The sequence below is a fragment of the Rutilus rutilus genome (assembly GCF_951802725.1).
Source record: "Rutilus rutilus genome assembly, chromosome: 1".
Classification (NCBI taxonomy): domain Eukaryota; kingdom Metazoa; phylum Chordata; class Actinopteri; order Cypriniformes; family Leuciscidae; genus Rutilus; species Rutilus rutilus.
Genome location: NC_140209.1, coordinates 64,805,564 through 64,830,676, shown reverse-complemented (window position 1 = coordinate 64,830,676; position 25,113 = coordinate 64,805,564). Strand labels below are relative to the sequence as shown.

The following is a 25,113-nucleotide window of genomic DNA, read 5'->3' as shown; positions in this document are numbered from 1 at the left end:
TAGTCATCTAAAATAGCAAACATTGTTACAATTTATGTATTTATTTTTGGTCTCGGTTGTGATATTGTCAATACTGGTTTATGTCTAGAAAACGTCATTGTGTCTGTGTTTGGTGTGCTCACATGAGACAAACAATACACGGGGACAATAAAGGTTCTGGTTCACTGGAATAGAGATTACTAGAAAGCCGAAATGCTTCGGGCAGAGAACCAGTATGTCAACACTTGGCCTATAGCCTACTTCATGACTTACACTGAGCATTAATACATAGAGGCAGGAAGATGTACTTTAGAAACCAGCCTTTATTAATTATTATTGCAGAGATTGGGTTTGGGTCTGTGGGTCTGTTTCTGGGGGACGAGTCTGAGGGAAGAACAGGAGACAATTGTAAGGAGAATGCAGAAGACAAAAGGTAGGTAAAATAAAAAGTGAATCCCCAGAAACAGTCCCACAGACCCAGACCCAAACCCCATCTCTGCAATAATAATTAATAAAGGCTGGTTTCTAAAGTACTTCTTCCTGCCTCTATGTATTAATGCTCATGGGTAGCCTAAATGGGTTCCATTCAGACCTTAACATTAAGTATTTTACTGTTATATGTCAACAAGATTCAACAAGACATTTTCACCTGGCTAGACCCAATGTTTAGATCTGTTGTGGCATTTATGCAAATTAGCAGATACGTAATTAGATTATGCACCGTCTGTCCATGTTAACAAACAATTAAAAAAAACTTGTAATACATTTTTTGTTTGTCTCGATGTAAGTAATCAACTCAGTAATTTTCATGGTGATATCTAAAGGTTAAGACGTTTACCCTATTCACGTGAGAAAAATAATGAATAGGCGTATGAATAGGCTATATTTGGGTCTTTTTCAAAACTTCCCCTAATGGGATTCTTCTGGGCTTTTTCCCCCTTATTCAGGACATACTGAGGATACAAAGTTGAGTTTGCTTCTGTTGCAATTTGTTCAACCTTTATTCATAAAATGACTGGACTATAGAGATTACAAGAAAGCCGAAATGCTTAGGGCAGAGAACCAGCATGTCAACACTTGGCCTATACTTCATGACTTAAACCTTTTCAAGTCCCCCTGTAGTCAATAATTTTATCCCTTAAAACTCATCTTTGATCACCAAAACGACATATTAAAAAAAAAAAATCCTTGGAAAAAAAAACTCTTCATGCCTTAAAATATCTTGAATGTAACTCGACACCCTTGCCTCATTTAGTATGCGTGATTCTATGAATATGCAAATGAGCCCCGCCTCCACTCACTCACTCAGCTCAGAGATCCACTGGTTGACGATCACACGTTGATCTGATTGGTTACAAGGTAGTTTGTGACGTCAGAAACACCAGCGATTTCAAAGCGTGTGTTTGAGACTGTCTTTGGTTCACTGCAGTTTTAAGGAGAAAATACTCAGCAATGGTGTCGACTTATGAATTTACACATGGTTTGTCTTAAAGCATATTAAAAACACCACACAGACACATAAACAACATTAAAAGCGTTATTTTTACCACTTCTCTCCCGGAGCTTCTAGATGTTTTCGCTTTGGTAAAAATAGTGAGGATCAGCAAAGACTGACAAAAAAAAATGAATGTCTTTTTAACAAAATGACTTGGTTAGAAAGTGTAATATCTACCAAATGCGTTAAAATAAAGCACCGGCTTCATACACAATTCATTCTGCTTATGTTTCAGGCTCATAAATACATATTGGCTGAGCTAGACTGAGTGTCTACGTTAAATTAGCTTGCGTTGGTGTCTATTAGCATTGCATAATTCATTATATTCATAGATGTGACAGAATAGGTCAGTTTGATTAGTAGAAATCACATGGTCTAAGTTTCACTAGGTTCACAAGACCAGGGGTCTCATTTATGAAACTGTGCATAGGAACCTTACTAAAAGTGTACGTGCGCCTGAAAGCCAAAAATGGCGTATGCAAAAAAAATATTCAGACTTATAAAACCGTTCGTACACCAGAACCTGCGCAGAATTCACTTTATAAATCCCAGTCATCGGAAGATTGTGCGCACATGCGTCTCCTCCCCGAAATAACCATATATGGAGCTTACAACGCCTCGTTTTACTATGCAGATCCTCATCTGCATATCATTTGCATATGATTATTCATCCACGTGATAACGGTACAAGACACATTACATTAATAAAAATCAAGTAGTTGCCTATCCTTGCCTTGTTTTTGAATACATAAATCAAATAGTGTAAAATACATTTCAGAGAAAGTTTTTCCCAATCTTTTCCACTGGCCGAATTGTATTTTTAATTGATTTATATTTTAATGGAAACAGATAGGCCGTGGGCATTATTTGCAAGAAACTATTTTCTCAGACAATCTGGTATTATCATGATAAGCAATTATCTCTGTGGTTAAACTTTAAAACACAGCACGCCACAGGAAAAGTGTTCAAAAAACATCGCATCCACAACAAATATTTCTATTGATTGAATATAAAAAATGTTGTAACTTCTCAGTAATGATTTCATGTTTAAGTGTTTAACTCCATTAATTTGAATGGCATATTTAATCTAAATGTTTATATCAGAAGTAAAACATAGTTTAAATAATTATTTTATTTATTTAAACTGTTATTTGCGTCAGTTTCACTAAACAGCCCAAAGCGCTCGCTGGCGCGGACATTTAAGAAGGAATGGATATTTGCTTCAAGTGACAGGCTTGGTGAGTGAAATTATATTTGTATAATCTTTCTGTATATGGTTAATTTTCTTTAGATTTTCTGTCTAAAAGTGACCAAAAAGACATTTATCTCCAGCTTACCATCGGTGTCGCCAAACTGCTCCATCTCCAAAACGTTCGTACGCATGGGTCAGAGTTTGCGTGTAGGTGTGCACATTTTCCCGTCAAGTTTGTTTTTATAAATCACAACTTATGCGTCGGAAGTGGCGTACGCCTCTTTCACGGCCTGTTTTGTGCGTACGCAACAGTTATAAATGAGGCCCCAGGACAGTGGACTGATTTCTCAAAGTACCTTAAAATTAAACTTCCCAGCTTAAAAAGCCTTAGACTTTTGATTGATCTGTACTATTAGTTACTATAAAACCTCTTGTAAGTGGCTGCACATAATGGCTGTTTGTTCATATATTCTCCGAATTCATAAAACCACGTGTACAATCTGACCCACTTCTGTTATATTACAACTATCCAACAAATTTAGTCATTCGAGGAGTCATATTTTACTGCGCACAGATGTCATAACTAAGTTTATGGACACAATTACATCAGGCAAACTACTGTGAGGCTTACAACAACTCAAAAAAAACAGTCACATGACCTAAAAGCTTTTAAAAAAATGATCAGTCACAACCTTATGACAGCAAAATTCAGCAGGTAACAAACAAAGTGACTAATCATTCAAAGTTATTAAAATGATATGTAATGTAAATAAACATTTTTATGATTATTCATAATGAAAATGATTGTGAATGTTAAGGTGCTTTACTACGTGTCAAATCTCCCTATTCTGTGGACGGTATCATTTTAAACAGTTTTATTCTCACTTTTAGTACTTGAGATCTTAATATATATTTCCTCAAATATTGATTATAGAAAAATAAAGCTTAGATCAGGTCATATTTTCCAGAGCAAGAGAGACACCTGGAGACCAACTGAAGAAACACCACAAACTGAAGAGGACTATATTATTCTCCAGTTTTATCTGAAATTATATATTTAATTTTAATATATACAATTATTATCCAACAAACAGTCACATACTGTTAGGCTAACAGTTTGACAATTTAAGCAAAAAAAAGAAAATCTTTTCAGTGGAAACATGAAGAAATGGGAATAATTTACCATAAGAAATGACAATGATTAGAGAAACAACTAGACAGAATTCTCGCTAGTCAATAACATTGGGTTAGCCACATCACATCAGGGTCCCTCCGGCTGGTTTAATACCTGTAAGAGAATAAAGCACGGTTAAGAAGTATTTATGAGTGCGTTATATATGGGATAGTATTTCTCTTTGCCTTTTTGAAGAGCTTAAAGCCGAAGTAGTTCGTTGCCATGTTCCTCAGTTTAGTTCCACCACCGACTTTACATCGAACATATCCGTAAAGGTTAGCCCACTGCAACACGACTCCCATTATCACAACCGCCTGCTCACACACACACACACACACACACACACACACACACACACACACACACACACACACACACACACACACACACACACACACACACACACACACACACACACACACACACACACACACACACACACACGTGTCAGGAAGGTTACAGCTCACAGAGGTTTTTCACAGTAAAAACTGGTGTATTTATTTAAAAAAGAATTAAAAAAAAACTCACCAACCACTTTATGTTGAAGGACAAAAGCGAGCTGAACACAAAGAAACCCCAAAACACCGGACACACGATCAGACCGAACCAGAAAATGCGGGAATCAGAGTTTGAGACCACCTTTTTACTGGTTTCCTGTGAGAAAATACATCAAACAGGAATTAAAGGAATAGTTCACTCAAAAATACAATTCTCTCAGTATTCATTCTCCCTTATACGTTTCAAATTAGAAGTAACTTTGCAACCACTTGTCAACTAACTCTCATTAGATCATTAGTAGATAATAGACTGTTTTGGGTTAGTAGAATAAGTTGACGTAGTTGTGAAGTAATATAGTCAGTAGAAAAGTGGACTAAAGTGGACCATCGAAATAAAGCGTTACCAACTTATTGTTTTTTTGAAGAATCTTTGCACAGCTTCTTTTTTTTCTCCATAAAACAATGGTTCACAACGACAAGCTCCAAAAAACAGGACAAAATAACTCCATAAATGTATGCATGATCAGCATGTTCGAATGTGCAGATTGGAGGATAATGTTTTATTGTTCACAGTAAATATGTATTTAAACTGTTCTTCAGACAAAGCTCTCATGTGACTTCAGAACACTTTAATGGTGTTGTTTAATTCTGTTTGGTGCTCGACAGTCCTGAACGCCATTAACAAGTTTTCATTTAGTGCTTCATAGAACAAAGAGTTCAGAATGTAGTTTTCCTATGAATTGATTGTTCTTTTAATATTTGAACACTGTGACATAAAATGGGAAATTCCTCTCTTTAAAATAATTACACAACTGAAGGTGTTATGCATTCACTAACAGTGACAAAACATGACCATTAAACTTTGATCGCGCAGCGATAGCTATAGCTATATATTAAAGTTGTACATTACCTCAGGATTGTTAGTGACGATCATAAACTTGATTTTTATTATATGGTTGCCTTCCAGAGTTGCAAAAATGCTTAATTTCCTGCAGTATTGTAAAGTTGTGGGTGGCGAGACTCACTGATCTGGATTCAAACATCCATTGACTGCGACCGTCTTCATCAACCTGATTCCACCATCTCAAGCCCACCAACAGCCGTCCCGTCACGTTCTCAAATAAAAACCACACACACACACACACACACACACACACACACACACACACACACACACACACACACACACACACACACACACACACAGAGAAGAACAGGTTTATTATACATTCTTGAAGTCTCATCATAAGCCGTTTTTCTTCTATAAACTGGTGCATTTCAATGGGACTTTTATTTTGACAGGCCAATTGTCTCCGCCCATTCCGACATGATGATGTCAGCAAAAATGGAAAATTGATTCAAAGACAGAGCAAGTCATTTTAATGAAAGATTAATGAAGACTAGCACTTTTTTAAATTTGGAACAACATGCATAATAAGACCAGGAACATGGTGCGCTTTCGGTAATTTTTGACCGAAAATTTTTACATTTGTTTTTCTTCTTCATCAGAATGGTACGAAACTTGGTAAAGGTAAAACACACACAAAAATTATGGACATGATTCGAACAGGTTAAATGGGCCTAAAAAAAAGTCACATTGTACTCCTCGCGGTCAAAAACGAGCGCATTGGAAATTAATTTCATCTAGTGGAAACTTTTGGTACTGCAGCCAAACAAAATCTGACTGAAAGCTCATTTTTTTGAGATATCAATCTCAAATTTTAAACAACTTGTTTAGATTTGTGGCTTTGATTTTTTTCACAGTTTAAGAGTAAAACATGTTTTTGAAAATATATATTTCATATAAAATTTTTCACATTTTTCAAAACAACAAACGTAAAATTCTATAACTTTTTTTACAACTTACCCTTATCTGCCAAGTGTCGTCTTCGAAAAGAGATCAAACTTAAGTCTGTTGCTCTAAAGATATTCTAGATTTACCACAGTTTAAGTTGAAATTTAATTTTAATTTTCAGGTTAATGCTCAAAAAGTGAATTTAAATTGATTATAAATACAGCGCAAATATAATTTAGTACTATAAAATTCACCTAAAAATACAAAATATTAAATAAAAAACATTATCGAACTAGAATAGTACTTTAATTTCATAGAAATAAAAAATAAATGTCGGAAGAGAGGGTTAAGAAAGTAAACGTAAGATTTCGTGTTGATTCCATATGCTCACCTTTACTGTCCAGAAGTCACATGACAGAAGTAAAATGATGGTAACCATGTTGGCAATAAAACTTCGGCTGAGAAACTCACAAAAGAGGTAGACCAGGACTGCACTCGTGCGGAAGAAGAGATGAAAGAAACAGGCCAGAGGATGTCTGACAACAACAACATATTATTCTTTATCATTCTTTATGGGAAAACTGCTCTATGAGACCTAGATAATCAGTTTTAAATGTCACTTATGACAGTTTCTCAAGTCCATTTGTTTTCCCAAACCTAAAAACTCACTTGATATTTGATTTCTTCTCCATGAATGCAGTTTCATCCTCATGAAATAATGGCACTTCACCCAGAGAGTCCTTCAAAACAGACGATCCCAGTTCAGTTTTTAGCACTACATCTTTTAAAGTGTCTCCCAATAAAATATATAGAGCTAAAATATATATTAGTGCAACGGTTATCCTTCATCCAAAAGGCATGCAAAAATCTGCACTTAAACTTGACAGCACATCCAAAAGTATGCATACGATAATATTTAAGCATTGAGGGCTCTTTAATGAAATATTTCTTTAAAGGGAATATAAGTGACAACTCACCTGTCTGATCATGTTGGCGAAGGTAGTCTTATTTCCTGCTTACGTGTATGTAAACACACGCGTCCACACACACACACACACACACTCTATGAGAAGCGAAAGTTACTTATATTTCATTTGAGCCTTACTTCCTTTAGGGGGCGCTTGGTGGCTCAAATAATGAGTCCTCAAATTGAGTCACAGGGCAAATCTCACGACGTTTTAAACTTTTAAAACATAAAAAGATTGTTACATCTAATTTAAAAAAAAGGAAATCTACCGTAGAAATTTTTAAAATAATACTTTTTAAACATTATTCTCCAGCATTCAGAAACGATTGTGATTGGCCGATTATCTAACGGCGGTTAGAAAAACACCATACATCACGTGACAACGCCGTCTTCATTCATGCAGTTTCAGCACCGGTCCTGCCCAAACATAAGGGTTTCTATTTTAACTAATACATAAACAATAAAGCTGATAACTGTTCTGAAACTACAGTAAAAGGTCAACAAAGTCCAAGATGAAAAGAGTTTTGCTTATCTTGGTACGTTGTTTAAAGTCAACATTCCCTTATTTTAGTCAAGTCCTCTTCATTTGTATTGTCCTTTTCACATTGTTTCAAAGCAGCTTTTACAGAAAATCATGATGTTAAAGTTCATATTATTTTAATAGTGTCATGTTTTATGCGTTTCTCTAGAGCTGGGTGATAACATAGTTTACATTTTGCTAAGATGCAAGCAATCAAGCAGTTGAGATATGCTAGGCCATTTTTCGCCCTAAGCAAGTACTGTATGCCGATAAAGTTGGACATACTTATATAATATAGTTTAATATAATATAATATTGTTACATTTTGCTACAAAAAAAATCAAAACGTTGAGATTTGCTAAATTAGGCCTATTGTTTTTCATGAGTATACTGTATGTATTCATGAGTGTACCGTAAGTTGGATATAAATTATGTACAACTGTACATAGAGTTGGACATATACACTTTATATAGATAGTATAGTTTACATTTTGCAACGATAAACAATCACGCAGCCAAGATTTTCAGCCTATAGATGTTTAGCTTAAAGTATGTATGTATGCAGGTAAAGTCGGATATCCAACCTTTAACAGTTTTGTTGGGCGATAATGTAGTTTTGCGGTGATATAAATATCAAGCAGTTGAGATAGTGAAGGCCTAAATACAGTTTTTCATCAGTATACTGTATGTATCCAGGCAAGGTTGAATATACTTCGTTTTATAATTCATTATTAGTCTGTACATTAAATTAAGGTAGCTTTAATTGATTATGTTGTGATTACGAGAATTCTGTAACCTGAGGTTTAGTTAAATTTTATAACAATTTGGTGTAGTGACACAGTTAAGTGATGCATGACAGGGTTAAAACATTTTGATCGTATCACCCATCCCTCAATTTCTGATTATACCGCCTGACATCTGTGCAACAGAGAAGCTTTTTAGTGCTGAGCAATATAAGAGAGGGAGAGAAAATATTGTCCCAGGTAGTATAGGGTAACTTGGAGAACTAATCATAGTAAATGAATATGCTTATCCTGCAAGGTGCTGTGTGTTTTATCAAATGGCTTGAAGAAACACTTCATCTCTGAAGTATCCTGCATTTTTCAGCCAATCAGAAACACAATTTGCCTGTCAATCATTTTGCATGTTTGGGTTTTCTGGCATGGAATTGGCTGTGGTGTCTTTGGTGGTTGTAGTGATGGGACTAGTCTAATTCAGTGGCTAATCTGGCGAAGTTAGCAAAATGGTGGAAATGGCTCATAGTGTCTTTCAGTACTGAAGTAGTATGGCATTGCAGTCTGGCAACATGGCATCATTTAAGAAGAAATGAGAGAGAGAGAGAGAGAGAGAGAGAGAGAGAGAGAGAGAGAGAGAGAGAGAGAGAGAGAGAGAGAGAGAGAGAGAGAGAGAGAGAGAGGGAGGTAAGGTAAGGTAAGAAAGCATTTTCTCTCCTTCCCTACGTCATGTTTTTCTGCTAGAAGTACGCAATAGAGGTCCAACAGTTGGCCTATTAAATATTCCACAGTCATCCCAATGTGTGCCTTTGTCGTCACCGTAGTAGATGTTTTACTGACAAAATAGCTGTTGTGAATTTTTCACCAAGTTATAGCTTGGACTCTCATGTGACGGTCGCACCGTTAGCGTCAGACCAAAGGTCGTTCTGTGTGTTTCTCATTCCTCTCACGATGGCTCTTCGACACAACCTCCTGCTTTTCCTATGCATTTTAAATCCATTTGCCAATGCTCTCTACAAGCAATGGATCCCAGACACCAATTTTGAGAACGCAACCAACTGGGATAAAGGCTCTGTTCCCTGCGGGAATGACCAAGTGGTGTTTCTAGCTCAGAGGAAAGTGTCGGTGTACGTGGAAACGTCTCACACTCTCACTGGGATGAGTTTGCCGGTGGACGGACAGCTGATCCTGGCGTCTGGTTCTGGGTTTTCCGTGAGAGAAGGAGACGATCCCGGATGTGGATCTGGAGTCACGGCACAGTTTAAAGACCCTGAGTCTCTGAAATGGTTCGACCCGTCGCTGTGGTTAGCCGCGACTTCTATCGACGACCTGCACGGAGGAACGTATCAGTTTTCCGTCCACGAGGAGAGCGTCCCGTGCCAGTTTGACGACGTCGTGTTTCGAGAGGCCTCCTCTTTCCGTGTGGACGTCTCATGCGATCATGATGTGCCGGTGAAAAGCGTGTCTGTTCTTGGGAAGAAGTTCACCAGCAGCTCTGAGTTTTCCCAGTACTTATCATCAGATTTTGGCCGGCTCCAGTTCCACGGATCCTCACTCGTTCGCGTTAGCGGATCAAGTTGCGGCGATATAACGGGATGCGTCTGCGACAACTCTAAGAATCGCAACGAGATCTGCGCGAACGTGAAATGCGATCCATTGGAGTGCAAGAAACCCCTGCATCCAGTCGGACATTGTTGCGACGTTTGCGGCGCCGTCGTGGACGTTCGCTTCTCTTCGAACTTCAACTTTGAGTCGTATCGTAATCGGCTCCTGCATCTCTTTCTCAGCCTGCCTAAATACAAAACTACAAAGATGGCCATGTCGAAAGTCTCAAAGGAGCAAAGGCTGCTATCGTTGATTCCTTTCGGATCCAGCCAGGAGATACAGGTGCTGCTTCTGGATCGGGAAACGGGTCAAGACGCCGGGAATCTGGCTGAGAGTCTCGCTCGTGAGATAGTGAAGGATGTGCACGACCACGGATCGAACATCGGCGTCACCAGTGCAGATTTCCAGGCGTCATCGGGAGCGAGTAGCAGTGAAATGGCGGGAAACAGCGCGGGAGTGGTGGTCGGAGCCGTTCTGGGATCCCTGATCGCACTGGGTTTACTCGCAGGCGTTGTTCTCCTCTATCGGCGTGGCTTCGTTACGATGCCCAAAATGCCTAGCATCCCCTCTTTCAGTAAATGGAGGAACAATGGCGACGTCGGGGAGCTTGGTGGCCCGTTGGACCGGGGCTACGACAACCCAATGTTCGACAAGCCGACGATGATGCCAGAAGTACCGGGGCTGTACGGGACAGAGATGGTGAACTCAGTGACTCTAACCCACTCGGGAGTGCATTTCGTCAATCCTGTTTATGATGAAACTGATTTTAATGCATGAATGGTGTGGTTTCAGCTTATCTGATTGTGGATGTGTTGACAAAATAACCTGAATGTGACGATTTCTAAGATCACTAATGTTTAAATCCGCAGAGTTGAATCAATAACTAAATGAAAATGTACCCTAGTGAAAAAAAACTATACCAAAAATGATTTAAAATACATTTATTTCATACTAAGTATACTGCAAATCCATTAATATCGCTTGAGACTTACTGATATAAATATTATAATTAAACTTTCTTTGGAGTACTTCTTTATTGCACAATGCACATTTCTTAATATCAACCCTTAAAATGTTTAACATCACTATTAGAAAGGATAGTATGATCTTAGTCTTTAAATGCAAGATATTTAAAGTGTGCCTAAAGTATACTTGCAATAGTTACACTTTAGCACAGTCAAATAACAAAAATAACCTGAATGTGACAATTTCTTAAAGATAAATAAATAAGGCTTTTTAACAATCTCTGATGTTTAAATCTGCTAGAGTTGAATCAATAACTAAATGAAAATGTACCCTAGTGGAAAAAAACCTATACCAAAAATGTATTTAAAATACATTTATTTCGTACTAAGTATACTACAAGCCATAAAACATATTTACTGACATGTCGATTGAGGCATAAATATAAATAAAATTCAACTTTATTTAGAGTACTTCTTTATTGCACAATGCACATTTATTAATATTATGCCTAAAATGTGTTTAATATCACTATTAGTGAGGATGATCTCTGTATAGTTTAAATGCAAGTGTACCTAACAATCAAATATACTTAAGTTTATCTTTAGTTGGACTTCAGCACTATTTCCGGATAACTAAAGTGCATTAAGCACAAACTTACTTTAGACTTTACAGACTTTAATTTAGTATACCAACAGTACAATTGCAGGGTAAGTACAAAAATATGTAAATGTATTTGTAGTATGCTTAGCATAACATAAATGCATTTCAAATATGTTTTAGTATATTTATTTTTCACTGGGTTTGCTTTTGGTAAAAGGAAAATTCACACATGCTAAATTTTCTGAACTTTCATCCCACACAATGGTATTTCTCGTGATTAAAAAAATAAAATAAAAGCATGGTTATCTGATATTTTTGGCTATAATATTGTGTTATATTACTCTTTTAAATCCGGGTTAAATTCTGGGAATTTAACTCGAACCTGCATTTGAATGAATGAATGAATGAATGAAAGAATGAATGAATGAATGGATGAATAAATAAATAAATAACACTATGGGCAATTGCCAGTGTTTATATAAAATAGATCCATGTGAAGTTTGTTGCCTCAACATTTACCTTCCTAATATCAAAGAAAACTCTCCTCAGCAGAAGCGAGTTAGTGCAAACAAGTCATTAAAATCAGGTTAAATCTCTGACTTAGAGGTGACAACTTTCATGTTTGATAGATAGCAAGACTGACTCTGCTTATGACTAAATGTATTATTCTCTATTATTACATTGCAGGCTCTTTAGTTCTGTGTTGGCATCTAGTCCTTTAGTTGTTTTAATCCTGGTCCTGGAGAACCACAGCTGCACATTTTTATGTATTGTTTTTAATCTGACAGACATGCTCAGTTCAGTTCATAAGGCTCTCTTCTAACGAGCTGATGATCTGAATCTGGCTTGGGTTAGGGAGGATTGGGGGATGTAAAAAAAAATTGTGCATTACAATAAGTGTATTGTGATTGTCACTAACATTTTAGGAACTAAACTGAATTTTATTAGGTTTAGTGACAACATGTTACAATGTTTACATGGTACAATTTCTGGTAAGCTACGCTTTTTTATTATTTCAATTCAGTTCAGTTATTGTGATTTGATTTAATTGACTAATTTAGATAAATATTAGGCACACAAGATAGGCATTAATTTTTCTCAAGAAAACAAAAACAACTCACCTAATGCTGTAAACATATACAGAGAGCCCTATCAGCTGGCAGTATTAAGGTTAAAAATAACTCAAATATAAATATAATGCGTTTTTTATTATAACAACAACTTTATTTAATGATATAAGTAAAAAAATATAATAAATATGTAATATAGTACACATATTTAGCTAGCTTTTTTTCTAGCCAACCTATTATGGTCATTAAATGGCTTTCCTGAGGTAAATGTTATGTGACATAATTGTTCTCCAGCTGTTTTATTGACTCCTTTGTTTGATTGATTGGTCGATATGAGGAATATACAGTTGTACTGTATATCTTTCAACTAGCCTAGCTAGTAGGCTAGAGATGATCGGGTCAAGTGCCGCTAGGGATCTGTCACGTAACATTTACAAGCGCCAAAACGGTATTTATTGTTTGAATTTCGTAATAAATTTTTTATATCATAAGTACCTGCTCTGTCTAGTCTGTCGGTCCCGTGTCCTCTTTGCTTCGTGATTTTTCGCGTGAGAAAATGGATGTGTGGCGTTAGAGCGTGTGAAAAGTGTTAATAGCGTGAGTCTCACGGTCAATGCGTAGAGTTGGCAGCTATTATATACTGTAAATTCAGCATAAGTATATATCCTGTAGGGATCATTGAGGTTATTGCTCATAACAAATTTGTTACTTTTTACAGTCATGACATTTACAGCCTTTTTGTTCGGGATACTGTAGTATGAAACAATAGATAAAGTTCAGTAATACTTAACAAAATGACTATTCTCCATTTTAAACACATTATTCAACAAACGATCAGACAAACAAAACCACACTTCACACAAAAAAATATCGCAAGTTTATGAATTTGTTTAATAGTTACATACCAGCAAATGTCATCATAAATAAAGTTGATGTATTGATGCGTTATAAAACATGGCTGTTATAAATATTAAAGGAAGACATCATGTAATAATTCAATCACAGACGGACTTTAAAGAACCTGCTGTACTGCAGACCTGTGCATGAACCTGTTTACTGACAATATCAAAAAAAAAAGTTCACAGTTCAACAAAAGAAACTGCGGTTGTGATAAGCGGAACGACTCGTGGTAATGAGTTCTGCAAGTTAAAGCTGCAGGATCAACAAAGGGCTCTCTGTGTAAGCCAACTCAACCATGCATCACACAACAACTCATCCAATTACTCGTGTTTCAAACAAACGTGTTATGGCCAGGTACATGTAAACATTATGTGTAACATAATGTGAGGGTGCAGACAAATGCTTGTATCCTACATACAGTCCCCACAACAGCAACACTGACATCAAGATTGTATTAATCCATGTATTCAAATCTCCCTGTGTGTAACTAAAAAGACTAGCAAAGCTACAATTACCACCATGTACTGATCTTCGCTTGTCTAACAAAGAACTATGAAACATTTGTCAAATTATATACACAAAGTTATGTCTTAAATGACATTTTGCATAGAAATGTGCAGGCACTGAGAAATATGCCCCATGGGGGCAGAAATATTATAAGACTAAGAGTGCGTGTAATGAGATGTGACCTCATTTTCGCTCTCTACATTTGCCACATGACACGTGATAACCATTACATTTGAACTTAATTACCATTTTTATGCATATTGCGCTGTTTGTGTCAGTTACAGAGGTAATATAGCCTAGTCTTTTAGCTATTTCAACATCGGCCCACTATAAACCTTTACTTTAAAAGGTTTATTGCATTATTACAAGAGACTCTTTCTTCATACCACAGGTTGTTTTTTATTTCTGCCTGATTTTGAGTTGATTTAGGCAAAGGGTGTTCAATCCTGCTCCAATTTCCCTAATTAAACATTCCTGAACTAGCTAAAATCAGTTGGGATCACTAGAAACTTCCGAGCAGGTGTTTTCAGGTGTATCCAGTTAAAAAGGTGTTGTGTAAGCGGCCCCTAAGTTTATAACTAATGATCTTTGCAACGGATGTGAATCAGCCAAAAACTAACTTTAGCTGGACAATATCTTAATTCTAGAGCTGCTGTAAAGCCAAAAACAATCTCTGTTACTGTAATGTCCTTTTACCAGTGTAAAGCTGCTTTAAAACAATCTATATGGTTAAAAGTGCTATATAAATTAAGGTGACTTGACTTTTGGTGTTACAGAAGCAAGCTAGTAAGAGCTGTGCATGTAAACCTTACTACCCCCTGGTCTCAGAAGGCCCACTAGCGAGTAGCGACTGGCTTTTAGCGTCCTTGTTAGCGCGTCCGCCTCCCATGCCAGAGACGCCGGTTCAAATCCCGCTTGAATTGGGTCGAGTAAGACCGGTTACATTGGCGCTAAACTCTGCAGGAAGATGACTGTCCAGGAGCAGGATTGGACACTCTTAGGGGCTGTTTACACGACACCGTTATCAACTAAAAACGTAAAACTTGTTATGCGTTTTAGCCGTTCGTTTCCACGACAACGGCGTCTGAAAACGCAAACTTTTGAAAACGGGTTTCAAAGTGCAAGTTTTTGTAAATGGTCTCCGTTTAAACAACAAAAACGCGAATCTTTGAAGACGAAGACGTCATGAATATGCGTATTACGTGTCCAGTCTATAGTGTTTCATCGCCATCTACTGGCCTGGCAGCAGAATACAGCGTTTTTTAGATGGTTTTCACAGATCCGTGTGAATGGGGATCGTGTTTTGACAATAGTGTCGTCTGTACACAGAAAACTCAGAGGAAAAACATCTCTGTTTTAAGCGCATCGTTGCCGTGTAAACGTACCCTTTAGTTTAGGCTTCTGTCTCTTTAGCATCTCTGCTGCATTGTTTCATTGGCCAAATGTTGACAAAGTAACTTTTCCCATCTTCAAAGAAAAAAAAGTGTACAATGGTTCTGTAAACTCTTACCGATTCTTCAACTTTAAACATTCATTGAGGTAAAAAAAAACAAGACTATAATGGAAGAACTTCACAACTCAGTGTCTTCTATGCAACCGGGCTCCTCGATGGCCTCCAGTCGGCGCTGGCATGCGTCTATGATCTTCTTTCGGGGTCCCAACGGGATGTGAATGCTCTTGAGGTCGGCATCGGAGCACAGCAACAGGGCATCCAGGTCGATTTTTTCTCTTTTGAAGACGGGAATGAACTCGTTCATGTTTTGAGTGGCCAGGAACACTTCCAGTGGGCTTGTTTCCGGCTCGTCATCGTCATCCAGTCCCAGCTCAACCTCGTCCCAAGGCAGCTCTTGCACGTTCCTCTCTTGAAGGCTATGGGCGCTACCAATGCTATCGTCATCTAAACTGGGTGTGCGATGCATTCGACTGCGCAGGCGCACATTATCGACCCGATCGCTGCCTGCAAGACTGCCTTCATCTCTTCTACCAATGCCAAAAAGTCCACCGCTCACGTAGTTTCGCCGGAAAACCATTGTGCCCAAACCGGGACGGTTAAAGAGCGAGTCGTGGCCCGAGTCGGTGCTGATCTCTGAGTAGTCCACATCTTGACCATGCAGGTCGGGTTCACTGATGGCACGCGAGACGGCATCGTCATTGTCGTTGGGGAACATGTCACGTATGTTGCGACGAGACCGGTCCTTAGGGTTGACGTACGTGCCCTGCTTCAGAAACATGACGTCGTTGCCTAGTTGTAGGCCGGACAAAGAGCGGACACTCTTCCGGCCATCTTCGTAAATCTTGAATGTCCCGTCACCTTGCTGCTTCTTCTTCTCAAGCTTCCTCTGGATTTTAGTTTTGCCCCTGGCTGTGGCGTGGAGAGTAGCCTAGAGCGACAAAGTTGGCAAAAGAGTTAAAAATCTGCTTCAGTGACTGTGGCTTGTAACTAACATCAAATATTTAAAGTCCCCCTGTAGTCAATAATCTTATCCCTTAAAACTTATCTTTGATCACCAAAATTACATATTTAAACGTTTTTCCCTGTAAAACAAAAACCTGTCTTAAAATAGCTTGAATGTAACTCTACACCCTTGCCTCATTTAGTAAATGCGGTTCTGTGAATATGCAAATGAGCCCTGCCTCCACTCACTCAAACTGTGTTTTTGAGACTGTCTTTGGTTCACTGCAGTTTTATCAATGCTCAGCAATGATATTGACTGATGAATTTACACATGGTTTGTCTTAAAACCACATGGACACACAAACAACATTAAAAACTTGATTTTCACCACAGGGGAAGTATTGAAAATTGATAGCCTAGAGCGACAAAGTTGGCAAAAGGGTATAAATCTGCCTCAGTGACTGTGGCTTGTAACTAACATCAATAACCATCGAAGAGCAATCTGAGATTTTCTGACCTGGGAGTATGGCACATTAGTGGCAGTGCTGAAGTGGTGTAACTTGCGACTCAAGGTGCTGCTGGCGTAGCTGGAGAAGCTCATGGCGTCCGAAACCGAAGCTTCGGTTGTCTCTCTCTGAAACTTACGCTCCATACGCCGCCGGTGTTTCTGCTGCATTTTAACACACTCCTTGATGCGCCGCTCGGCGTCACGGAAAGCCCGGTCCTTCAGTTTGCTCACTAGCTTGGGGTTGAGCGCCGTCTGCTTGGCAGCGATGGAGTCCAGATAGCGCACACTATCCATGTGGTTCTTGGTGGCGGCCATGTCCAAAGGCGTGTGGTAATCGTTGTCCAGGCACCAAACATTGGCACCAAACGACACCAGGAAGGACAGGCAGTTGAGATGGCCATTGGAGGCGGCCAGGTGGAGTGGCGTGTTCCCCCATATGTCACACTTGTCTGGGTTCCCCCTGAAAGTAGAGCCGGGATAGAGATCCATATCAGGTGTGGCATTTAACGGTGACCTTTATGAAACTAGTAATCCTGTTACTGGAGATCTACCTTCCTGCCAAATTCAGCTCCAACCCTGATCAAACACAACTGAACCAGATAATTAAGATCTCCAGGAGCACTTGATAATTACAGACAGTCTTCAGGTAGTTAGATCTCCAGGAACAGGATTGGGGAACCCTGCCCCTATGATATAAGTTATATACAGGGTTTGAAATTAACTTTTCACTCACCGGCCAATTTGGCTACTTAATTTTTAAGTTATCGGCCATTCAGAACTTCTACTAGCCAAAAAAAAGTCAGACACCAGACATAATTGTGGATATTTTTTGACTAGTAGGTACAGGACACCATAGTTCATTTATGTAAGTGAGGTGAGCAAAATAAAGTAAACTGTGACATATTATACCCAGAAACTCTTCATATAGTGACTACCAGTAACATTTATACAAATTTGGGACCAAAAATGATTCAGACACTTTGACCTGATCATGTTTTGCTGAAGCGTTTTTTCTTTAATTGCTAATGCTCTTTTTACACCACAGACTGAACAAAATGAAGCATTGCTTGGTAACTGGTTGATCTAAACTGGTATTATCTAATTGTGTAGTTAAATTTAACAGCTGACAGATATTCAACATAATTCATCTGTGAGACAGTCTAACAGAAGGACGGACAAAACCAGTGAAATATCAACTGATTCTGAGTCATATTTTAGTACCATTTTCTAAACTATAGTGAATAAACTCTGATAATGTGAGAATGTTGAAGGTGTCTGAATAAATTTTTGGTTTGACTGTATATATAAATAAGTATATTATAAAATATGGATTTCATAAATTCTTATTCAAACAAAATCCTGTCATCCAGCATCTCCTCCTCTTCCTCTTTCATCCTCCTTTTCACTAAATGTGTTTTAAGTGGACGGATCAACACACTACAAAGAACATCAAACAAATGTAGGATGTTGGAAATTAACAATGTCTTTTCTGTTCACCAAATACTCTTTAATCTTCTCTATTGCTTCAATGCAAATGAACAAGCGTGCCGCTATTTGTTGCGTAGTGACGTGTGTTGTTCAAGTAAGCCAGATATGAGCAGATTCTGCGCAATACGCTGTATTTAATATATCATGATGATTCACGAGTATTTGCGCTAAATCTGGCAGATTTGGCTTACACGAACTTCCCCAGCAAAATGAGTAAACATAATAAGTAACACACCAAATTGGCTCGTGATGTGACAGCGTTACCCGCCACAGTTGATTTTTACCCGCATTTGGCGAGTGTTCATTTTAAACCCTGGTTATATTTAATACATAACATGGCAACATAATTCACACTTTCATGTGTTAGGTGAAACTGGATACGTATGTCATTATCACTTGTTTTATACCCCCAAGAATAGCTGAGACCACACTGGCAATCCCATGATTTTTTGATTATGTTTTCAGCACTGGCTTGTCATCCATGAAGGCCAGTGAATAATGCATGAAACCGAAACAACCAGCTCAGCACATTTGATATCTAAATTCATCAAATGTCATAAAAGAGCAAACAAGGTGTGTTATATAACGCAAAACAATCTCATAAAGCAAATCTTAGTATGTTTACTTATATAAGCCAGTAATCCGGAGACTTCTCTGCTAATGCCGACCCAGAGCACTGGATCTGTAATACGATCTCCTGCCTGAATAAGAGTAACTAACTAGGTGTCTCCTTACTAGGGGGAATGATAGTTGCTCAGGTGAAGTCACACTAAATTCCTGCATAACCACAGGCCTGATCAACAAAGAAGCTGATTTCTGAATTAATGTCACAGCATGCCATCATTTGACCGCTAGAAACGACATACTTTTCACTATTCCTTCCAGAAAAGTGTGCATTTTAAGCACACAATTAATCAAATCTGGTTCACTGAAGTGTATCTACAAACGCATACATAGTACAACTCTATAAAATGATCATTTGCATCAAGTTCTCTGTTAGATATGATCACACATTTCCATTAGAGCTCGGCATGTATGTTATAAGTACTTGCTATACGATACACTTTGCATTATGACTCAATACAACGGGATGCATTACAATATGATAATTGGATTGCTTGAAATTAAACTCAGATTGAAACTTTGCTTTGCTTTACTTTCGGGCAGTAAAACCCCTCCTAGACTGCACTTAAACATGCAGGTTTTAGTTGAGTTTAGTTGATTTATTTCTTCTTCTTTAACTGAGCTGTTGAAATGTATACGAATGATGCACACAAATACATTTTTAATATATTATTTTAAAAAGTATCAATGCAATATAGGGAAATTAAAAAGCATGATAATATAACATAATACTATGATTTGTCCAGGCCTAATACAGTTAAGCTGCATCTCTCTGTTTTCTATAACTAGTGCTGGCTGAGCCTAATTCATATTTAATGGGTGACAGGTGAAGCCTTGCAGTGATGCATTATGGATGAGAAAAGCTGCAAGGTTTTCACAGTTAGCAAAGGGAGCCGTGTGCTGTACCGGGTCAAGCCAGAATTCGGATTATGACCCGCTAACCTGCTTGACCTTGATTTTTTGCATGCCAATACTTATTTTATCACATACATGTATTGCCCTATAAAATAAGAGACCCTTATAGATCCTTATCCAAAACAATCAGACATGTACTGCAGATGTCTTGTGTGAGTTATGAACTGTCACCAATACTGTCAGATAATAAGATGTATGACTGTCAGAACATTTTAACATACTGGAACAGGACCATTATATAATATCATATGCTATCTCCTAACATCACTTAACAAATGACTGCTATATGATCCCCACCACCCATAAATGTCCATTTTTACTGGCATTACTATTTTTACCATCATTTTATGGTCCCTTTTCTTGGCAACTTCTAATAGCATGAATCTTTATGAGTCACAAACTCTGTTCTCATGTACTGTGATGCACTAACAACCTCTTGAAAACCTTTTTTCTTGGCATTATCGTGGGAATTCATGCTTCAGGGATCTATGCGGTGCATTGACTTAATCAAGAAACACCCAAATGAAAGGATTAATTACTGAATCCCAATGTGTACATGGGCATAAGTTGGCTCTAATACAGAAAAGCGATGTTTGCTTTGCTTCATGTGGAGATCACAGTGGCTTTCAATGGTCAAAGAATCCGATTATCCATTCAGGACTGGGAGAACTTCTGACAATTAAGAGCTTTTATAAAGGGCCACTATAGGAAACCAGGTCAGCACTAATGAAAGCTTTTGTGTGTTTCGCTTTTATCTGCCTTCTATCGGCATTAAACAGAGTGGCCTTCGATCAAATCATGTAGAATTGTTAATGGATCCTTAGCGATAAAACAACTCAAATGACACTGCAAACAAATAAGGGCCACAAAGAAGTATCAAGGGCTGTATATCCGTCTTAAGGTGCATTCAAGGTATAAATGTTTAATCAGCCCATACATTAACAGGGAATCGAACCTATAACCTTGGTGTTGCTAACAGCATGCTTTCCCAGTCGAGCTACAGGAACTCAAAAACCCCAACAATAAATACTAGTACAAAAACCGATCACTAGAGCTACAGGAACTTAAAAATACAAAGAAAAAACTGCAATAACTACTAGTACAATACAGATCACTAGAACCACAGGAACTCAAAAACATGAAAAAAAAAATGGCAAGAAAAATATCAGTACCAAAACAGATCACTAAACTACAGGAACTCAAAAAACATGGCAAAAATACCATTACAAAAATATCACTAGAACTACAGGAACTCAAAAAACAGGGGAAAAAACCCCAGCAGAAAATACCATTACAAAGGAAGATCACTAGAACTACAGGAACTCAAAAGCATGAACTAAAAATGGTAAAAACATACCATTACAAAAGCAGATCACTAGAACTACAGGAACTCAAAAGCATGAAAAAATGGCAAAAGAAAAATACAAAACCAGATCACTAGAACTACAGGAACTCAAAAGCATGAAGAAAGGAAAAAAACATCAGAAAATACAATTACAAAAGCAGATCACTAGAACTACAGGAACTCAAAAGCATGAAGAAAGGAAAAAAACATCAGAAAATACCATTACAAAAGCAGATCACTAGAACTACTGGAACTCAAAAGCATTACAAACCCTGGCAGAAAATACTATTACAAAAGCAGATCCCTAGAACTACAGGAACTGAAAAACTTGGGGGGGGGGAAATCGGCACAAAAATACCAGTACAGAAACTGATCACTAGAACTACAGGAATTCAAAATGGAAAAAATGGCAAGAAAAATATCAGTAACAAAACAGATAATTAGAACAACAGATAACTCTAAAACATGAAATAACAACACATACCAGAACAAAAACAATAATAGCCTGTATTTGTGTCTAGAAATATTTGGTTTTCATGCTTGATAGTGCAGTTGATTTTTATTCTACAGTATCTGACTCTTAAAAATGGCTTTTGTTGATGTAATCAAATGTAGTAAGTGTTGAGATTCAGTTTTACATAATGTTTTTGACTTGAATAAAACCAGTTAGTTTATATGTTACCAGAAGTACGTTTTGGGGTAACTGGTAACACTTTACAATAAGGTTCATTAGTTAACATTAATTAATGTATTAACTAACATGAAGCAATACATTTATTATTACAGTATTTATTCATCTTTTTTAACATTAGTTAATAAAAAAATACATCTGTTCATTGTTTGTTCACGTTAGTTCACAGTGCATTAACTAATGTTAACAAGATTTTAATGAAGTATTAGTAAATGTTGAAATTAACATTAATAAATGCTGTATAGGTGCAGTTCATTATTAGTTCGTGCTAATTAATGTTAACTAATGAACCTTATTGTAAAGTTTTACCTTAATTGATATAACGTTGTACAGTGAAGAAACCTAACCATTTATGGTGTCCTGTTAATCTGACCTCAGTAATGGCCTCTGCAAACTGAAATATTACATAAAACCACCATAAACATCACGAGTACAGATTTAAGGAAGTAGATTTGAGATTGAGAACTGCACACTCAATTAACCCAATAAAATCATCAAGCGTGGTGAAGAATCCCCCGTGACACCTGCATTAGGTTGTGTTGATGATATTATGACTGTGGTCAGTAATGCCGGTTCCTGCGTGACACCTCTCACACACGCAAACATGCGGGTTAAAGACTTCAGCTAAAGTTACGGACTAACCCAGTTCATGAATGTGAGTGTAAACGCGGGCCGTGACGCTTACCCTCTCGCGACGATCATCCGCAGCGCGTCGAGGTTGCCGTGGTACGCGGCCCATAGCGTGGGCGTCATGCCATCCTCGTCCGGCGCGTTCAGGTCCTTGCGCGTCGCTTCCTTCAGCAGGTCGAGGTACCCATCTCGAGCTGCCTTGTGGTATTTGTCATTCATGGTGATCTCGAACCTCAGCCTCCATCACTCTTTCACTCCTCCACGCGCGCGCGGTGCTTCAGGTCTGAACCCGTGTTGCGGGCGAGAGGCGCGCGGAGTCTCCAAGGACAAGTAGGACGCGCGCGCCTCTCGTGAGGGAGTGGCTTCGGCTCAGTCCTCGCAAAAAGCAATCTTTTTTCCCCATTTGGGATTTAAATAATATATTATTAAAGAAAGACTTTCGGTAACACTTTATTTTGATGGTCCCTTTTGAACATTCTAGTAACTTTGCAACTTCATGTCAACAGTCAGTCACTATAAGAGTATTAGTCGACAATCTGCTTAATATCTGCAAACTCTTTATTGTGACGCTCCTCCAAACACTTTCTACTGACTATAAGCAACTTTGCAAGTACATGTTGTTGTGTTCTAGTGTCCTTTAATGTTTATCTACAACACGTCAACTTATTCTAACCTTAACCATACCAGTCTCCTAATACTCTCTATTAATACTCTAATGAGAGTTAGTAGACCACAGAATGTGTTAAAGGGACCATCAAAATAAAGTGAAACCAGACTTTCTTGCAAAAGAGCCCTGCTCCCAAAACATACACACACACATATATTCATACGCCACAATAAGCAAAACTATTATGTTGTTTAATAGATTATTAGTTCATATATATATTCAATTAAAGTGGCCCCCAAAATGTAAGTAAGTGCAAATAATGCATCAAACCACGTGATATTAGATTTATATATGAACCCAATGAACCCACTTTTTAGGCTAAACATTTCACAGGTTTGAAATATACAATATTGTACATTTCAAACCTTTGTGTGTGTGTGTGTGAAATGTTTAGCCTGGAAAGTGTGTTCATGCTCTTGCTTTGACATTTTGTTATGAAAATATCATTTTCATATCTTTATTTTGTGGCTTTAATATTAACGGAATATTTAACATGAAATATTGATGCACATTAAATGAGACGTTATTTTCTTCACATTAATGTTGTTACAGCTTTAAATGTAAGGAATTATTCATATATAACCTCTGTGAGTTCCTACCGGGCATTGACACCTCAATCAATAATTGCATAATGTTATTTATGGGGGTTATATATGCATGGCATTTATTTCACGATGTCCCATATTCTGTGGCATTATCATGCACAGCTCCACTGATATTTGAAGATTTATTATTTAATTGCACATTGTCTCCTAGATGTTCATTTGTTTCTAATTATTTGTGTACTGTGTGTTGTGTCTGACAGGTTACAGGTCCTTCAGCATTACTACAGTAAATCATTGTGTCGGCGAGTGAATATATGTGCCATGAAGTGGCACACTCCTCAGAAGGCCAGCGGTTCCTACTCGTGGTAAGTGGAGGACACTAAACGTGCCACTTTTGTTAAACTACTCTCTTGTAAGTGCTTTTTGCTCATTTAATAAATGTATATGCCAAATACACTGTAAAAATTGTTATGGTCGATAAGTTATGACAACATGTTTTTTTTACATCGCTTTAACTTATCAAAGTTAAGACATTTTCAACTTTTTATAAGTTATACAAGATTCAACTCATTTTTAATGTCAGTTTAACATAATTTAAGTTGAAATGACTTAAACATCCAAAATGATTGTACTTAAAAATTGAAGGTAGTAACCTTTTTTTTTTACAGTGTAGTCTTTAGCTTTTGCATTGTAAAAAAAGCTGCCGCCTTAATTTTCTTTAAGTACAATCAAATTGGATGTTTAAGTCATTTCAACTTAAATTACATTAATCTGACTTAAATAAATTGAGTTGAATCTTGTATAACTTTAAAAAATGAGTTAAAGCAATGTAAAAACAGTAACACTTTACAATAAAGTTAATTTGTTAACATTAATCTATTAACTAACATGAACTAACAATGAGTAATACATTTGTTACAGTATTTATTAATCTTTGTTAATTTAGTTGTTCATAATTATTTTTTCATGTTAGTTCACAGTGCATTAACTAATACTAACAAATACAACTTTTGATTTTAATAATGTATTAGTAAATGTTGAAATTAATATTAACTGAGATTAATAAATGCTGTCCAACTATTGTTCATTCTTAGTTCATGTTAACTAATTAACTTTATTGTAAAGTGTTACCGTAAAAACATATGTTGTCATAACTTATTGCTCGCTTATTACAGTGTGTATCATGTTCACTCTTGAAATGCTGTTGCGGATCTGCTAATATCGTTGCAAGTCGCTTTGAATAAAAGAGAATGTTAAACGATTAAATGTAAATATATAAATACCAACAAACTACCTAAGCATTA

At 37.4% G+C, this 25,113-nt stretch overlaps 4 protein-coding genes across 5 annotated transcripts in view; 2 read left to right on the top strand and 2 right to left on the bottom strand.

Annotated features, from left to right (window-relative positions):
- otop2 (otopetrin 2) overlaps window positions 1-25,113 on the top strand; it is a 36,759-nt gene that overhangs the window by 3,753 nt on the left and 7,893 nt on the right. The window contains exon 2 of the mRNA XM_084422544.1: window positions 24,070-24,174. Within this exon, the coding sequence (XP_084278670.1) occupies window positions 24,131-24,174 (44 nt within the window). The 5' untranslated portion in view covers window positions 24,070-24,130. The remainder of the gene's footprint in view (window positions 1-24,069; window positions 24,175-25,113) is intronic.
- Window positions 3,691-7,211, bottom strand: LOC311305656 (Golgi apparatus membrane protein TVP23 homolog B). Of its 2 annotated transcripts, XM_084433469.1 has the most exons (7): window positions 7,110-7,211; window positions 6,802-6,872; window positions 6,524-6,668; window positions 5,363-5,452; window positions 4,369-4,494; window positions 4,026-4,154; window positions 3,691-3,954 (listed from the first exon to the last, which is right to left on the bottom strand). In XM_084433469.1, exons 1-7 carry the CDS (start codon window positions 7,119-7,121, stop codon window positions 3,928-3,930), a joined length of 600 nt encoding a protein of 199 aa, XP_084289595.1. In that variant the 5' UTR covers window positions 7,122-7,211; the 3' UTR covers window positions 3,691-3,927. The 2 variants fall into 2 exon arrangements, with proteins under 2 accessions (XP_084289595.1, XP_084289594.1); XM_084433468.1 differs by having other exon boundaries at window positions 3,852-4,154.
- amn (amnion associated transmembrane protein) lies at window positions 9,305-11,777 on the top strand (the record flags this gene model as incomplete). Its single annotated transcript, XM_084433502.1, has 1 exon — window positions 9,305-11,777. One exon carries the CDS (start codon window positions 9,305-9,307, stop codon window positions 10,733-10,735), a length of 1,431 nt encoding a protein of 476 aa, XP_084289628.1. The 3' UTR covers window positions 10,736-11,777.
- ush1ga (Usher syndrome 1Ga (autosomal recessive)) lies at window positions 13,461-22,899 on the bottom strand. Its single transcript, XM_084430142.1, has 3 exons — window positions 22,653-22,899; window positions 16,914-17,364; window positions 13,461-16,382 (listed from the first exon to the last, which is right to left on the bottom strand). Exons 1-3 carry the CDS (start codon window positions 22,814-22,816, stop codon window positions 15,573-15,575), a joined length of 1,425 nt encoding a protein of 474 aa, XP_084286268.1. The 5' UTR covers window positions 22,817-22,899; the 3' UTR covers window positions 13,461-15,572.